The sequence below is a fragment of the Mesoplodon mirus genome (assembly GCF_964341445.2).
Source record: "Mesoplodon mirus genome assembly, chromosome: 2".
Taxonomy (NCBI): domain Eukaryota; kingdom Metazoa; phylum Chordata; class Mammalia; order Artiodactyla; family Ziphiidae; genus Mesoplodon; species Mesoplodon mirus.
The window spans coordinates 259156-272951 of NC_138977.1; the positions used below are offsets into that span (position 1 = coordinate 259156).

Sequence of the window (13796 nt, forward strand, 5' to 3'; positions counted from 1 at the left end):
CACTCGGAATGGGTTTTCAGCTGTGTCGACAAGGGGTGACTTCTATCCAGGCCCTTTGTGGCTGAGTTGCACAAAGAGAGTATCTAACATTGACAGAATGCAATCCCAGGCACTCTTCCAAATATTCCATCTGCATGATTTCATTCAATACTGACAGCAACGCTCTTAAGTTGGCTATTAATATTATTATCTTTATTTATTTATTTTACAAAAGAGGAAACTGGGGTGTCCAGACGTTAACTTGCAGGACGTCACATGGACAGAGGGAGGTGCACCAGGATTCAAACGCGCAGTTGGACTCCTGAGCCTGCAAACGTCTCTATCTTGCTATTCTGACCCGTCTGTCAGTGCACTAGTCCGTTAGTGCACTACCTCGATTCACAGAACTTCATGTCTCTAACAACTGTGGCAAAACGATGGATGTGCTTTGTGCGGCTGAAGATCTTAACGCCACTGACAAGCGCCAGCTCTCAGCGCGCAGGTGGGAGCTGGACAGGTCCTGTCTCCTAGGTAATGACTGAAGCACAGGCGGCCGATAAAGCGCCCTTCTCCCCAGACCCAGAAGGCTGATGTCATTTCCTTCGTCTGGGCGGTTGCACCAGTGACACGGAGGGCTGTAGGGCGGTGTTAGGTACCCGAGAGACCTGCGGCGCCGTATGTCACTTCCTCCCGGAGACGCTGTTTCCTAGCAACTGCTTCCCACCTCCGTTCTTAGTACCGCCTCCTCGCTCACTGCAGAGTTGGTCTCTGAGAGCAGCCAGGCGCAGGCCCAGGAGACGGGCCAACAGCTGGTTCCTCCGGTCGCGGGGAGACATCCGCAGGAATGCAGTGAGTACAGAACGCGGGACTTGCGGGTTGTGGAGAATCGGGGCGGAGGCGGCGCTCGGCTGTGCACCGACCTGGCTGGTGGCGGGTGCTTGGTCGGCCACGCGGGGCAGAGCGGGCAGGGACAGGGCGCCACCTGGCCGGGTCGGAGCAGTCCCCCGCCCCGCGCTGCTGAGGGCGGCGGGGAGAGTGAGCAGCCTCCTCCTGGAGCACTGGAAACGTCCACAGGACCATTTAACAGAGATTTTAATGCAGTCCATCGCAGAAGCTTCTTTTTGTTTTATCTAATAGTATTTCAACACTTGTGAGAGGGAAGAGTGGCTGGAAAAATATCACTATTTACGATCTTTTTCTTTCCCAGCACTGTATGTAAACTTAAAAAAAAAAAAGGTTATGTTCTTAGTTATGTACACTAAGTCCCCTACCTATGAACCTTCAAGTTGCGAACTTTAAAAGATGCGAACCTGCATCCTCATGTCCAATCACGTACGTTAGTTCATGTGTCTGGTGTACACTGTCACGTGTGTGCGTCCTCTACAAGTGGTTGTGCTTTTGTGTACTTTACAGTACTTTATAGGGCACAGTAGTTCGGTATCTTTATTTCAAGCCCAGGATCCCCGGAAGCAAGAGGGTAGATAGAATTGAAGGCAGCCAGGAAGGAGAACATGTGCCATCAAAGTCAGGCGTGAGTGAAATTGCAGCTCGCCCTCCGTCTCCTATTGCTGACAATCCTTCAGCTCTACCGTCTCCCTCCTCCTCTCCCTCGTCCAGTCAGTAACTCTTCTTGCCTGTTCACTTGATGCCGGCCCCTGTATGCCAGCTGTTGTACTGTACTACTGTTGGGTACCTAGGCTAAATTTCTTGGACTTACGAACAAATTGGACTTACAAACACAATCTTAGAATGGAACTCACTGGTATGTGGGGGACTTCTGTACTTCAGAGGCCCCCAACCCCAGGCCGCAGACCCCTGTTAGGAATGAGGAACTGGACCGCACAGCAGTGGGTGAACGGCGGGCGAGTGAGCGAAGCTTCATCTGCCGACCCCTATCGCTCCCCATCGCTTGCATTACCGCCCGAACAATTCCCCCCCACCCACCATCTGTGGAAAAATTTTCTTCCACGAAACTGGTCCCTGGTGCCAAAAAGGTTGGGGAACGTTGCTGTACTTTATGCTGACAATCGTCTTCTTTGTAGCCTTTTAAATAAGTATGGCTGTTTTGTAGGCTATATTATACTTTTTGAATGGAAGAGAGGTGAAAAAGTTTCTATTTCAATTGGCAACAACCTATTGCACTCATTATTTAAATGAGTGCAATAATTGTAAAACTTATTTAGGATAATAAAATAGTTGTAGAAATATTTTTGGATAACTTCAGTTTGAAGTTTATTTTTCTGAAAACAAGTTTGTTGGTAGAATTTGCTTTTTCTTTACAAGAACTCTGTTTATTACTCTGCTACTTAAAAGTGAAGATATAACTCAATGTTCATATGATGCTTTTCTGGTTTTAGTTTGGCTTTGGGGTCAGGGAGGGAGTACTAAGTGTAGTAATGGAAATTCTCAAGCATGAAAAAAAGTCTGATTTGTTTTTTATATATTTCAGCCACCATCAGAGGTTGAATTATCCCTATCATTTGTTAGCCATTTTATAAAATTAGAGAATTAAAATAAACACTATGTCTGATGAAGTTTTTAGCACAACTTTGGCATATACAAAGAGTCCAAAAGTCACCAAAAGAACTACTTTCCAGGTAAAGTATTTTTATTTTGAATGATTTTACCAGGTAAACACTGTATTAGGAATATTGGACTTGAAAGTGCTTCCATTCAATACAACAGTCCTATGTAAAGCTGGAGTAAATCTATGTTTCTTTTGAAATTTTGTAGATGATTGTATTTGGGCTCCAGTATTACCAACTCTTCTGTGTGGCTTTAAGACTACCAGACTAAACTCAATACTAGGTTCTTACTATATTAAAAAGTTAAATTAGCTTTTATAAGTTGAATAGCAGCTTCTAATTGCCATTTTCATATAAAAATTGTTTTTTCCCCCCCTGGTGTAACATTATAACATTTAGGCTTTCTCTGTCCAGTCACTACAATTTTGAACTCAGCCTCTAAATTTGCAGTATTGATTACATCTGTTAACAGCAATATGCTGAAAAAAAAAGATCATAAAGAATACCAGTTTCTTCCATAATGCCAAATTATAATGAACCCTGTCTAAATTGAGTCCTTCAATTAATTTGCTTGGTGTTGTCTGTCTTCTTTAATTTAACCCAAAGCTCCATGAGGAAAGGAATTGTCTGTGATGTTCTGCATTGAGTCTTAGGGGTTGGGTGCATGGCATAAGGTAGGCTTTCAGTGAATATCTGTTAAATGAATGAAACTTAAGTTTTAAGGCAGTTATTAATCAAGCATTATTTGTTTAAAGAATGAATTCAATATATGAGACCTCCACATTTGGGTAGAAATTGATTTTAATTATTTCATTTCAGGATGAACTAATAAAAGCAATTACAGCTCGCTCAGCCAGACAAAGAAGTTCTGAATACTCAGATGACTTTGACAGTGATGAGATTGGTATGTGTGAACATGGGAAAGTAAACCACTTCTTTTCTTTTTGCTTCTTTAGTTAGGTTTAGCCTAACTCTGCAAAAAAATCACTATGTTGAAATAATACTTATGAACTCACAGGTTTTAGATCTCCAACTTTTCTTTTTTCTTTTTTTTTTTTTTTTTTTTTGCGGTACGTGGGCATTTCACTGTTGTGGCCTCTCTTGTTGTGGAGCACAGGCTCTGGATGCGCGCGCTCAGTGATCATAGCTCACGGACCCAGCTGCTCTGCAGCTGGTGGGATCTTCCCAGACCGGGGCACGAACCCGTGTCCTCTGCATCAGCAGGCGAACTCTCAAACACTGTGGCAGGAGGGAAGCCCTCCAACTTTTTAATGAGTAATTTAATTTTAAAGAAGTTGTATGATTGTCCTTGGTTTTCTTCTGAATGTGTGTATGAAAATAAAATTTAACTGACAGCAGATTTGCTTGTTAGTGGTAAACCACATTGGAGATAACAAGTTCATCTTTAAGGTCAACCCTATAAGGTAATAACTAGGGCCCATAGAACTAAACTTTGTGCACGTTAGGATCACTTTTATAATGCTTTTTTATAAATCAAGGGTTTTTTGGCTGTGAAAGGGAATCAGTTTAAAAAACCCAGTATATCAGTACTGTATGGTTAATTTGGTTTCTTTTGATTATGTAAAATATTAATATTTTACATTTCAGGATAAACATACAAAATTCTAAACTTGAAATTCAGTGTTTTATACTTTCAGTGAATAACTCTCAATGTTCTCTGTAAAAGTAATCAGAACAATAGTTAAATCATTGCTTTATAGTTCAGTTAGCATTCTTTATTATTCTTCTCATAGTAAAATCTAATACTGTGGTATGGATGGAATTGCAGTTCCAAAATTTTTATGAAAAACCATTATTAGCAAATTCTTCCATTTACAAATATTATTGATTTTATGAAGTTTTTGAAAAAAATAGAAAAGATTTAGAGTCCAAAATCTAATTTAAATGTCCATGGCTGATTATTACTTTGAAGAACTTTTGAAGGACTTTTCTCAGGGCAAGCACAGTGCTTGGCTTGACAAACTATTCATACTCAATAAGTAAGTTTTGAATAAATTAATGAAACTGAAATTTTTATTTTACAAATGCCAGTAAAACCTGCCAAAGTTAGCTGTTTTGTAGGGCTGCAAATCTATTCACAGTTGTAAATTCATTTCCAGTCTTTAAGGTAATCTTTTTGATTGATGTAATCTTCAAAACTTTAAAATATACTATTGAAAATATTTTTTCTCTTCTATTTTTCAGTTTCCTTAGGTGAATTTTCTGACACCTCAGTAGATGAAAATTCAGTTAAGAAAAGGATTAATGATTTTCATATATCAGATGATGAAGAAAAGAATTCTCCAAAACTGTCTTTTTTGAAAACCAAGAAATCAATGAATGATGTGAGGAAAGATGAGCCAGTCGTCTCTATCAAAAACGATGAGATGGCACCTGATGGTGGTAAAGGCATGATTGTAAATCCCTTATCTGAATCTCAAAATAAACAACAAGAAACTGAAAAAGAGAAAATTAAAATGGCAACAAAACCTAAAATTCTTCCAATCAAAAGCGCATCTTCAGGTAATTTGTTAGGTTACTGTAATTACATTTCTTGAAAATTTATTTTAAGATAATCAGTCACAAAATACTTTTATATGGTAGCTAAGAGATTCTTTTAAATTTTTATTTATTTATTTATTATTTATATTTGGCTGCGTTGGGTCTTCGTTGCCGCTCACTGGCTTTATCTAGTTGTGGAGAGCGGGGGTTACTCTTCATTGCAGTGCACGGGCTTCTCATTGTGGTGGCTTCTCTTGTTGTGGAGCATGCGGGCTTTAGTAGTTGTGCTGCATGGGTTCAGTAGCTGTGGCTCACGGGTTCTAGAGCACAGGCTCAGTAGTTGTGGTGCATGTGATTAGTTGCTCCGTGGCATGTGGGATCTTCCCAGACCAGGGAACGAACCTGTGTCCCCCACAGTGGCAGGTGGATTCTTAACCACTGCTTATGGTGGCTAGTAGATATTTAAGAAAAAAAATCAGACTTAACTTTTCAATTTTACAGATATAAATAAAAATAATAGAACCATAGAGAAAAACCATAATTCTGATGTCCAGGTGTACATTCAGTATTGTATCTCTGCTACTGCCTGATAGCTGGCCAAAGTACCTTCAGTCATCCACAGCTGTGGCTCCAAAGCTCCTGGGTTCAGCCTTGCTTAGGCCTGTGAGCTCCAATTTTGTTTTTAGCAGTGGAACTACAATGGAATCCTTTCTAATCCATCTCACACTCCACACAGCAGGGTTATAGCAGCATTGGAGCTAGTCCTTAAAACAATCATTTCCATACAGCCATTTGCCAGAATATTTTTGCATTTGTATATTTGAAGGGGGTAGTGGGGGGAGGTGTTGTTGCTGTCATTGTTTAAGTCTCCAGACTTTCCTTAAGAAAAGAGAATCTCCATTTGGTTTCTCTGTTCCCCAGGAAAATCCACTAAAACTCAATTTTCTGTGAGGATGTTCCTGGTGTGATTACAGTAGTTTCTCCACAGTTCTACTGAGCTCTGTGCATAGTGCAGCAGAGATGGAGTGAAGCAGGCACCAACTGCTGTGACATCCCCTGGGCTGTCATGCAGAAACAAGGGCATAGAAGTTTAAGGATTTGGAGTCTTCCAGTCTTTTTCTGTTCTATAGAAAAAAAAAATAGTAGTTGATGCTAACCTTCACAAAAACCTCTTTCCTCCATATCGTCATTAAATATGGTGCTGGTAAGTATTTCATACTTTATGTAACAGCACTGGTAACCTTAGGCAGAGCTATAGTTCAGACACTCCTTTTTCCACCCCCAAAATTCCATCCACTTTCAAATGAGGAGAAGATATGAGCAAGTAGGGATACTAGGGGAAAAGCTACTGCAAGTTAATTATGTGTGACCTCAGCCGTAGGGTAAGCCTCACTGTCTTCATGGGGGGGTATGGGGAGGAAACCTGCTCTCCTTTCCTACAGAATTGTTTTAAGAATCTACTGAAGTATGTCTCAAACTATAAACTTCTACAAAAGTGTAAGCACAAGGCCTAATGAAACAGAATTAACTTGCTAAAATGTACCTTCCCAGTGTACTGAGTAAAATCAAAAATGGGGAGAAGGGAAATGTAATCAAACAGTGAATAATCTATTACATCACCATTTCCCAAAGTATGTTCCACAGTTTGTTCATTGGTGTTGAGGGGAAAACATAGAGTTATAGGAATTTTAAACCAATTTCTTTATGAACTTCTTGGAAGTGTTACTAAAGACATATGCACGGTGAATCTTCAAGAAAGAGTATGCAGTGTTTCCTAGTCTTAGTTGAGTTTAAAAACCTATTTTTATGGATTACGTTTATTCTATTTGTCCTGATTCTAAAAAGCTTTTCATTAGGTTAATAAGAAAATGTGAGCATATTATAGAAGCTAAAAATTAGTCTGATATAGATAGAAGTATATAATTAGAACTTTATGGTAGATAATCAGCAATAATCCACCCATTTAATACCTTTTTTAAAACCTGTGAGAAATTAAAATGAATGGAGATATACTGTATTTTGACCACAAGATAGCTCAGGATTCTAAATGTGCAATACTGTATTTTTAAACAATCATTAACCATTTGCAATTCAGTATATGTACGATAAAAAAAAATTACCAAAACAAGTAATCATTTACATTTGATTGTAAAAGAAAACATTTTGATAATGTATAGATGTATTTTTTTTTTCTGAAAACTTGATGATGCTTCTGGAAGTGGAATTTTGGTATAAAATATATTAAAATCATTATTCCTAGGTTATTCAAGTTGAAGAAAAAAGTTGAGGTTGCTGGTTAGTGCCTGGCATGTAGAATTCATTAAATATTTGAATGTATAAATGAATAAATGAATAATTCATTCATTAAAGAAGGAAAGTGGTTAATGAACTTGGCTTTATCCTCTAAATTTTTAGACTTTTTTTTTCTTACAGAGTTTAGAACTTAATATTTTTAATGTGATGAGATATTGCTGAGTATCACTTAATCCTTTATAAAAATATTAGAACCTGAAATTTTCCTTTGTTCCTGCTTGTCTTCTGTAACTAGTACAATAATCAAACTCTTTCACTTTTATCAGGTAATGGTCACATTGGTAGTGATTGTAGAAAGTAATTTTTACAGGTTATGCTGTTTTTATTTTAACTTTAAAGCAGGAGAACCTTGATTCCATTAGCATTGGAGTCTGGGTGCTCCTGCTTTAATCCCACAAACTAGAGTTTATGACTATGGGCACATGGCCTCTTTGTTCCTCATTTTATTTATCTGTAAAATGGAGACAATAGTTGAACCACCACTAGGGGTTTGAGGCAATTAAATTGAGTTCATGTATTTGAAGTGCTTAGAGCAATCTTGGCATAAATTAAGTACTCTATAAATGCTTTTACTATTCATTTTATTATTCAGCATTTGTTCATAAGCAGATCATTTTATTTATCCCACATATTTATTGTGGGTACGATATGTTTCACTGTTACAAGCACTGTGATAGTAGCTATCACTGCGGCATTACAAAGACCTAGTACCAACCCTCCAATACTGTCTTAGTCCGTTCGGTCTGCTGTAACTGAATACCACAGACTGGGTAGATTATAACCAACAGAAACCTGTTTCTTACAGTTCTGGAGGCTGGAAGTCTGAAATCACAGGGCTCACATGGTTGGATAGGGCCCTCTTCCGGGTTTCAGGCTTCTCATTGTATCTTTTTGTGGTGGAAAGGGCAAAGGAGCTTTGTAGAGCATTGTTTTAAGGGAATTAATCCCATTCATGAAGATTCTACCCTCATGACTTAATCACCTCCCAAAGGCCTCACTTCCTAACACGTCACTTTTGGGGTTAAGATTTCAACATAAGAATTGGGTGGGGACACAAACATTCAGACCATAGCAAAGACTTTACAATTTGGTGGGAAGGTGTATAAAAGGTATAGTAAGAACACAGGAAAGTGGGCATTTAAATTTACCTGAGGGCATTAGGGAAGGCTTCCTAGAGGAGCTGGTGTTAATAGATATAACTGACAAATAATAGTACCTGTAGTCAGGACTGTCAGATACAAATGACCCAATTCAAACATCAGTGGAAAGAGTTTATATCTATGTTGAGCATGGATGTCAGAAGTCCTTGCTTTAGGTGTGATTAAGTGTAGAGAATCGGTATTTCTATATCATCAGGATTCTCTCTTTTTACTTTTGTCCTCCCTCCCTGACCCTCTCATTCTCTCCTCCTGCACTGTCACTGCCCCATTTACTCCATCCCCTGGTCCATTTTTCTGTCATTTGGTTTCTTTGTCTCAGACAGCCCTTCACTTGGCAGCAGAGAATGCCACTAGCGGTCTCTAGATCACATCCTTCTAGGTCCATGGCCTTAAAGGCACATCCACCAACTCCAAGTAGAAAAATCCTTACCTCCTGACTGCCTGCTGTGGTCAGGGGAAATGGAGTTTCTGTGATAAGCTGCACAGGAAGGAGGGGGCTGCATCACGTGCCCATCATTCTCACTGAGGTATGGAGGAGATATTTATTAACCCACCAGAATCACATGGATAGAAAGGAGGAGAGGATACCCAAAAAGAAAACAGGAGTGTTGGACAAACCAGAACAGGAAATGTCTATATAATCATTGATATTCATTGAGCACTTCCCATGTGTCAGACACTGTGTTGTGTGCTTTGTATGTATTATCTTACTCAAGTCCCATGAGCACTTTAGGAAATCTCAGCTAATTCTACCTATAGGAAAACTGGAGTGTGTGACAGTTATCTGATTCGTGTAAGTTTACAATGCTAATAAGTGTCAGAGCAGGATTCAAATATGAAATATCAGAAATAGGCAACCCATACAGAGAGTGGGTAGAATGGTGGTTATGAGGGGCTGGAGGGAGAGAGAAATGGGAGTTGCTAGTCAACAGATGTAAAGTTTCAGTTATGCAAGATGAATAAATTCTAGAGCTCTGCTTTATGGCATTGTGTCTTTAGCTAAAAACACTGTAATGTGCACTTGAAAATTTGTTAAGAGGGTGGACCTCCTATTAAGTGTTCTTACAATAAAAAATGACTCAAAACCAGGCATTACACAATATTCTGCTAAAACTGAGGTTCCAAAGACAGGCAAACATTTGTCAGGAGGAGAAAGAGGAAGTGGACATCCTAGGCAGAGGGAGAGCTTGGCTGGCAAGCTCTGGTGGCAGGAGGGATGTGGCACAGCTGCAGAAGGACAGTGAGCCCAGCATTTCAGGACAGATTACTAAGAGGGTGTGTCAGTGATAAGGCAGCACAGGTAGCCAGGGACAAAACCATGAAACATTTTATATTGTTCAGAGGCAATGAGCTTTTTATTCTGTAAGACTGGCTGATGGGGAGCCACTGAAAAATTTTGTGGAGAGGAGTGGTGACCTGATTTGTGTTTTATAAATATCACTGAGGCAGTAATCTATGCAAGAGTAGATGAGGAACTGAGAGTGGGGATGTAGAAAGTGGGATAAATGAGAGAGAAATTTAGCAAGTAGAATGGATAGGGTATCGTGATTCTTTGGATTTTGTGGGAGGAATCTAGGATGACTCTTGGATCTTGGATTGGACATTTGACCAGAGTTTAGGACACACATAAAATTGGCAATGAAACATTTATAGCAGTTCCAATTACGTATGTTTGTAGAATCTTCTAGCAGGATTTATAACTCCACTTATAGATAAAAAGGATAAAGGTATTCATTAGTTCAGTTTTGAAGTTTCATCAGAAAAATACATTGGTAGAACAATGGAGAGATGGATATGTATAACAGGTAAACTTTAGGGAAAAGTTCATGTAAAATGTTTCTTATCATGTTTTCAGGGCTGGAAGTATACCAGCATTAGACTGTTGTTTTAAACTTAGAAGTAATGAAATAGTAACTGAGATATTTTAATAACTGCTGGAGAGGTTTTATGGACTCAGAGAACAGCAGCTCACAAGTTACCCAGTTGTCTGTTCCTCCTTCCAGGGACATTTAGCTCTTCTATTCCCTGTACTGACATCATCTTTATACTTGTAACAGCGCTTACCTTTGTCTTATAATTTTATTTGTTTAGAATCGTCTCCTTTCCCAACCTCTAAATTCCTTGGACAGGGCCATTGCCAGTGTCTTGATTCTGAGGTCCATTAATGTGAGTGATGTGTATGGGGCCTGACAGCAGATACTCAATAAAGGTTTGATGGATGAACTGCCTCATTTTATAAAGGCTGAAACTCAGGCAGTTTGGTTTTGTTCGTTAAAAAAAAAAAATCTTTTTTTAATACCATGAGAGTTGATGAGTTAACTACTCACAAAAGAGAAGTATATTAGTTACTTCCAGGATGACAGCCATTAAAAAAATTTATTTGGTTATGAACTATCGCCTCCTTGTACTTTCTGGAGTTCTGTGTAGAGAAGGGTGTGGGCTTCTTCTAGACTCTCCAGGATAGAAAGCCAAGGTGCTTGGGCACAGGAGGGAAGTGTGGTGGCACCTGCGGTATAGGAGAAGCCACGGTCATCTAAAAAATGTATTTTTTTAGTGTATTAAATTGTATTTAATGTATTAAAATACTGTATTTTTCTGCAGAAAATAACAACAGCCTTGAAGCAGACAACCACTTTAAGCCTTCACCTCGGCCAAGGAGCATGTTGAGAAAGCACAGCCACAGGGAGGAGAAAGACAGGCTAGGAGAAGACAAAGACACTGCCCTCCATGGAGAGTTAGAGGCACATTCTGCGCCATCGTGCCCCCCAAGGATGAATGGCAGACAAACAGAAGCTGAGGAAAATGTATTCTCTGAAAACCTTGACCCTGAGGTTTGCACTACTGCTAAACTGTGTTTCTAATTCAGGTTTTTGCATCTGATTATGAGAGAAAGAATATTTGTGTGTGCGCATGCATGTGTGTGTGTTTTACACGTTTTCTTCAGCAATTGATAAGGAAATACTTTTGTTTTTAAAAATATATTATATTTTATTGGATCTAAAACTCAATTGTAAGATATAGCAAAAATACAGCATTATTTTATGTACTGCTAAGAAGGAAGAAAACTGCTAAACTGTAACATACGATGCATCCAATTTCAGACAAAGTAAAATGTGAAAAAAACTGTTGCCTTTTTGAATCTATGCAACTCTTTAATTGCAAGAGTTTTTATTTACATATCTTTGAATTATATAATTTATGGCCAGCATCATTTTATTCATTTGGTTTTAATCACTCAACAAATGTATACTGAGTGTTCACGGAACAGTCCTATATTTTTTGGGATATACCAGAAAGGATGTAGATATGATCCTTCAGGACTTCATCAGGAGTTTACTGTGTATTGTTATTAGGGAAGAACACTTGGCCGCCTGTCTTTACATTTCACTATAGTTAGAGAATTTCCACCTCACATTTCAGAAGGGATAAGTATGGGAAGAACATTCCTCCTCCACAATCTGCTTGAGCAGATCAGAGAAAAGGAACTAAACAGTACTGGCTAAGCTTCTTTCTTCTTCTCCTGACTCCTCTGTGCTACTGATGTGAGAAAAGATCTGCTCCCTGGGAGGTGGTACAAAAGCAGACAGAGGAAGTCCTTTGTATCACAACTAAACAGATTAAACTCTCCAATTCAGGTCAGAAGTATGAGCACAGTAGGCTCTGATTCCACTCATCCTGTAGGTTAGCTTTACCAGAAAAGCTGGCAATTTGATATAAATTTGCCTGACTTCAATGTGCTATGTCTTAATTTGTTCTGAAAATCAGGTGAAGAGGGGGTGTTATCAAAATCAAACAATTATTTTATGTTTAATAAATTCATCTGGCCAAGTGGACACTGTGTTAGTTCACTGTAGCTGCTGTAACAAATTGCCACAAACTAGATGACTTAAAATAACAGAAGTTCTCTCAGTTCTGGAGGTCAGAAGTCCAATATCAGGGTGTGGACAGGGCCATATTCCCTCTGAAGGCTCTAGGGAAGAACACTTCTTTGCTTCTTCCAGCTTCTGGTGGTTGTCAGAAATCTTTGGTAGTCCTTGGCTTGTAGCTGCACCACTCCAGTCCTTGCCTCCATCAACCCATGGTCTTCTTCCCTGGGTCTCTGTGTCTCCCCTCATTTTTCTCTAAAAAAAGACACCAGTCATTTGATTTAGGGTCCTCCCTACTCCAGGAGGTTCTCATCTTAACTAATTCCATCTGCAAACACCTTATTTTCAAATAAGATCACGTTCGGAGATTTGGGATAGACATGAATTTTGAGGGAACACTATTCAAACTGATAGTGATACCTAACTTTAATTGCTCTTTGTGATGTATTCTATATCCCTTGATTAAAGAAAAAAGTATTCCTAAAGTTTTTAAAGTAACATTATGTTATGACAGAAAATTTAATTGAAAAATATCTACCCGTAATCCCACCACCTAATAACAACTATATTCATTATTCTTACTCCCCTTTTGGGCTGTTTTCCTATACTTGTTTTTATATTTGTCATCTTAACATTCACAATGTTTTGTATCATGCTTTTTTGTTTAATCTCTTAACATTAGGTCATGAAGTGTTTGCATGTTGCTGGGTGATCTTGAGACTATGTTCACCTTAATGACTATAACATAGCCCATATTGTAGAGATATTATCTTTGTTGGGTATATTAGATACTTCTGTTTTTAATAGTCTAAATTTTCCTTATTCCTCATTATAAAATTTTCCTGACCATGCTCTGAATCTTCTTTAAACCCACATTTTCAGGGATTTCCCATTTATTTTGTGTCCAACCCTTCTCTTTCCTATGTCTATAATCTTTGGCTCTGGAAGAGTCTATTTTCATCCACATTCAACTATGCTGAAGCCTCTCTAACTTTGTATAAGCTTTCACATGACACTGTACCTCTCTCCCTATTGCCTTACCTTCCTGCAAATGTCACAGCTGGGTATCAAAAGGGTGACATTTTCTTTCTCTCTACAACCTCACTTCCCACCTTTCCTTTGTGTGTGCATGTGTGTGTGTGTGTGTGTGTGTGTATGATGATATATATCTATGTTTATATGTTAAATTAACTCATTATTCCTGGGATAAAATCTAGTCAATCATGGTAGACCATTTTTGTGTGGGATTTGATTTTTTAATATTTTGTTAAGATTTCTACATCAATATTTATGGAAGTTGTCTATAATTTTTTCCTTATAATGTTGTTATCAGGTGTGAGTATCATATGAATTGGGGAGTGTCTCTTCCTCCTTTATTTTCGAAAAGTTTGTTTGGTATGAAACCAAAAGTTTAGTGTCATTTTCCCCTTAATTGAGATAATTCACCAGCG

At 38.6% G+C, this 13796-nt stretch overlaps 1 protein-coding gene across 3 annotated transcripts in view; it reads left to right on the forward strand.

The window, feature by feature from the left end:
• Window positions 1-720: 720 nt before the first annotated feature.
• The window catches only part of MAP9 (microtubule associated protein 9), a 38144-nt gene continuing 25068 nt past the window's right edge, over window positions 721-13796 (forward strand). For all 3 annotated transcript variants that reach the window (XM_082638062.1, XM_082638063.1, XM_082638064.1), the window contains exons 1-5: window positions 721-828; window positions 2429-2576; window positions 3324-3408; window positions 4710-5027; window positions 11081-11310. In XM_082638062.1, the coding sequence (XP_082494188.1) occupies window positions 2502-2576; window positions 3324-3408; window positions 4710-5027; window positions 11081-11310 (708 nt within the window). In that variant the 5' untranslated portion in view covers window positions 721-828; window positions 2429-2501. The remainder of the gene's footprint in view (window positions 829-2428; window positions 2577-3323; window positions 3409-4709; window positions 5028-11080; window positions 11311-13796) is intronic.